The following is a 3,830-nucleotide window of genomic DNA, read 5'->3' as shown; positions in this document are numbered from 1 at the left end:
AAAAGGGAGGAATATTTCTGACCGAGGAACAAACAGAGGAACATTTCTGACCGAGGGTAAATTGAGGAACATTTCTGACCGAGGGAAAAGGGAGGAACATTTCTGACCGAGGAACAAATGGAGGAACATTTCTCCGTGGCCTCCTTGAAGGCCGGGGTTTGAAAAATGGAGATTTACGTTTCCTCCAAGGAGAACTCCAGGCTTTATTTTTGGGAAGGAGGCGCCGTGCAGGGGAGGCTCTCCGAGAGCTGTCGCGGGTCGAGTTCCGATGAACTCTGGTGCGCCAGGCCAGCGAGGATCAAATTAATCAAATTAATTATGGATGTTTTATTCAGCGGGCAAGCAAGCAGCGATGTTTCACAGCCCAGGCCAGCAAACAGCGATGTTTCACAGCCCAGGGGAGGCAGCCAAGGAGCTTCAGGAGGTGGCCGTGAGCTCTGTATGGGCAAGTGCCCAAGTGCTGCTCGATGACCACAGTGACCGGGGTGACCTCAAATGACCACAGTGACCACGGTGACCTCAAATGACCACAGTGACCACAGTCAACTCAATGACCACAGTGGCCATGGTCACCTCAATGACCACAGAGACCATGGTGACCTCAGTGACCACAGTGACCACGGTGACCTCAGCAGGTTCAGTGATCACGGTGGCCTGACGGGTCACGGTGGCCACAATGGCCATGGTGACCATGGGGACAGTGATGGTGACCCCAGTGGTCCCAATGCCCAGGGTGGCCACAGAGCATTGGCCAGCGGTCAGAGTGGCCACAGTGGTCATGGTGGCCTCTGTGGCCTCGGGAGCTGCAGTGGCCACGGTGGCCATGGTGGCAGTGGTGGCCTGGGTCAGCTTGGAGGGCTTGGTGGCCACGGTGGTCACAGTGGCTGCGGTGGCCTCACGGCTCAGGTGCTCTCTGTGGCCATGGTGGCCGCACTGGTCACAGTGGTCAGAGTGGCCAAAGTGACCGCGGTGGCCACCATGGCCACGGCAACATTGGTGACTCAAGTGGCCAGAGTGGCCCAAATGACCCCGGTGGCATCAATGGCCACAGTGGCCACAGTGACCGTGGTGGCCTCGGTGGCTTCATTTCCCTGGGGGTCCTGGTGGCCTTTGTGCTCAGGGTGGCCACAGTGGCCCCCAAGACCTCGGAGTCCTCGGTGGCCTCGTGGCTTAGATGGTTCCGCTGGCCACTGCCATGGCCACAGTGGCCAGGAGAAGCCCCCCGAGGTGGGGGGGGTGGCTGGGCAGGCTCCCACCTGGGGACACAAAGAGGGGGCTCAGGGGCCATGCAGGGGGTCAGGGGGGGTCTGGGGGGTCTGGGGGTGTGGGGGTCAGAGGGGGCCACAGCGAGGTCCCTGTGCCCTGTCCCCAGTCTCGGGGATCCCTGTCCCAAATCCCGGGGATCCCTGTCCCCCCACCCCAATGGGTGTCCCCAATCCCGGGGGTCCCTGTCCTCTCATCCCAATGGGTGTCCCCATCCCCTGGGGTCCCTGTCCCCAATCCCGGGGGTCCCTGTTCCCACCCCAGGGAGTGTCCCCATCCCTGGGGGTCCCTGTCCCCATCCCTGGGGGTCTCTGTCCCCACCCCAGGCCGTGTCCCCAGAGGTCCCTGTCCCCACCCCAGGCTGTGTCCTCGGGGGTCCCTGTCCCCAGCCCAGGCCGCATACCTGGTGTCCCCACGCTGTCACCTCGCAGCCACTCGCAGTTGTACTTGCTGGAGGTCCCGGTGGAGTTGAGGTAGATCCGCGTTGTTTTCCCGACCTGGGTGACTTTGGTGACCTGGAAGGTCTCGAAGGGTGGCACCAGCACCTCCTGCTCGCCCTCGTAGTTGGAGAAGCTGTGGATGTCGGCTCCATGGCAGGTGTTCACCTGGAACACCGTGTCCTTCCCGAATCCCTGCGCCACTCCCCGGCACAGCGACGTGGACGCGAACTGACCGAAGCGAACTCTCTGTCCCGGCCGGGCGAGGAACTTGCACCCGTCCACGCCGCGGAACACGCAGCGGCACCGCGGCTCCCGGAGCGTGGCCAGGGCGTCGCTCAGCAGGAAATGCAGAGTTTTGTAGTGGAACTTTTGGTGGTACCACAGTGGCGAGCTGCCGGCCTGGCGCGTGGCCGCGTTGAACTCCGCATACAGCTCGTTCCTGGTGTAGGCCACGATGGCGATGGCCTGGTCTGGGGACAGGTGGGTCTTGGGGGGTCCCCACTTCCACCAGGTGGCCGCGGCCTTGGCCCACACCTGCGCCAGGTGCGGGTTCTTCTGGAACTCGGCATTGCTGAGGTTCCACAGGTCCGCCGTGATGGTGTCCCGGCAGCCCCGGTACTGGTCATCAAACGAGTCCTCGGCCATGTCCAGGGACACCTCCTGCACCTTGGCAGTGACCGCGGTCACGGCCAGCAGGGCCAGGGTGACAGCCAGGGGGGACATGGGGGGCAGAGAGCACCGGGAGCGCTGGGGGACACTGGGGACAAAGGGGACACTGAGGGGACACTGAGGAACACAGGGGACACTGAGGGGACACTGGGGACACTGAGGACATGGGGGGACATGGGGACCCTCCTTGCTGAGGGGCTGGGCAGGGACAGTGAGCTCAGCCCGGGGAGGGGGGGCAGCCCCAGCCAGGAGACCCCTGGGTGTGTCCTGGGAGCCTGACCCCAAATCCTGGGGTCACTCCTGGACACCCCAATGTCCCCCAGTGTCCCCCAATGTCCCCCAGTGTCCCCCAGTGTCCCCAGTGTCCCCAGTGTCCCCCAGTGTCCCCAGTGTCCCCCCAGTGTCCCCAGTGTCCCCAGTGTCCCTCAGTGACCCCCAGTGTCCCCAGTGTCTCCCCCAGTATCCCCAGTGCCCCCCAGTGTCTCCCAGTGCCCCCCGGTGCCCCCCGGTGCCCCCAATCCACAGCACACCCCAATGTCCCTAGTGCCCCCAGTGCCCCCCCCGGTGCCTCCCCAGTGCCCCCCACTGCCCCCCAGGACCCCAATCCACAGCACACACCAGTGTCCCCAGAGCCCCCCAGTGCCCTCCCAGTGTCCCCAGAGCCCCCCCGGTGCCCCCCAGCCCCTGGTACCGAATCGGGCCGGGCTGAGCTCCCTGCAGAGCCGCAGGATCCCCACTCTGGATTTGGGATCAGCCAGGATCCAGCGGATCTCTGCTGCTCCCGCAGCTCAGGGCCCACTGCCGAGGGGAATTGATCCGGCACAATCAGAAATATTCATTGCAATGGGGCTCCTGCCTAATTCACAACAGCTTTTCCTGGAAATCATTCCCTGGCTCCACCTCTCCCTGGCATCCTGTCCAAGAGAGCTCCCAAAAAGGGATCTGGGGCTGGATCCTGTCCAGGACAGCTCCCAAAAAGGGATCTGGAGATGAATCCTGTCCAGGACAGCTCCCAAAAAGGGATCTGGGGCTGGATCCTGGCCAGGAGAGCTCCCAAAAAGGGATCTGGAGGTGGATCCCAGTGAGTTCTCCCATGGGTGACCTGTCCAAGACAGCTCCCAAAAAGGGATCTGGGGGTGGATCCTGTCCAGGACAGCTCCTAAAAAGGGATCTGGGGGTGAATCCCAGCGAGTTCTCCCGTGGGTGACCTTGCCTGGAAATTCCCCTTTGGGCAGCAGCTGCTCCGCCTGCGTTCCACAGCTCCTCCCAAAGCCCTGCTGTGGTTGGAGAGCTTGATATCAAGTTTATAGAAAGTTTATAGACAGTTTATATAGTTTATATCAAATTTATATCAAGTTCATTTCAAGTTTATATCAAGTTTATATAGTTTACATCAAGTTTATATCCAGTTTATATCAGGTTCCCTTCCTTGTTCTCCAGGTTTCCGAGCTGCCTTCC

General features: G+C 61.7%; 1 protein-coding gene across 5 annotated transcripts; it reads right to left on the bottom strand.

Annotated features, from left to right (window-relative positions):
• Nucleotides 1-178: 178 nt before the first annotated feature.
• Nucleotides 179-2,478, bottom strand: LOC131575817 (NAD(P)(+)--arginine ADP-ribosyltransferase 2-like). Of its 5 annotated transcripts, none has more exons than XR_009276865.1 (3): nucleotides 1,667-2,478; nucleotides 628-1,256; nucleotides 179-573 (listed from the first exon to the last, which is right to left on the bottom strand). XR_009276865.1 is itself a non-coding variant. In XM_058831800.1 (2 exons), exons 1-2 carry the CDS (start codon nucleotides 2,424-2,426, stop codon nucleotides 1,171-1,173), a joined length of 846 nt encoding a protein of 281 aa, XP_058687783.1. In that variant the 5' UTR covers nucleotides 2,427-2,478; the 3' UTR covers nucleotides 179-1,170. The 5 variants fall into 5 exon arrangements, 2 of the variants coding, with proteins under 2 accessions (XP_058687783.1, XP_058687784.1); XR_009276867.1 differs by having other exon boundaries at nucleotides 179-490; XR_009276866.1 differs by having other exon boundaries at nucleotides 179-435; nucleotides 993-1,256.
• Between the last annotated feature and the right edge of the window lie 1,352 nt (nucleotides 2,479-3,830).

The sequence above is a fragment of the Poecile atricapillus genome, chromosome 2 (genome assembly GCF_030490865.1).
Source record: "Poecile atricapillus isolate bPoeAtr1 chromosome 2, bPoeAtr1.hap1, whole genome shotgun sequence".
Classification (NCBI taxonomy): Eukaryota; Metazoa; Chordata; class Aves; order Passeriformes; family Paridae; genus Poecile; species Poecile atricapillus.
Note: the sequence above shows the minus strand (reverse complement) of the source record. Positions and strands in the feature narration are given on the sequence as shown.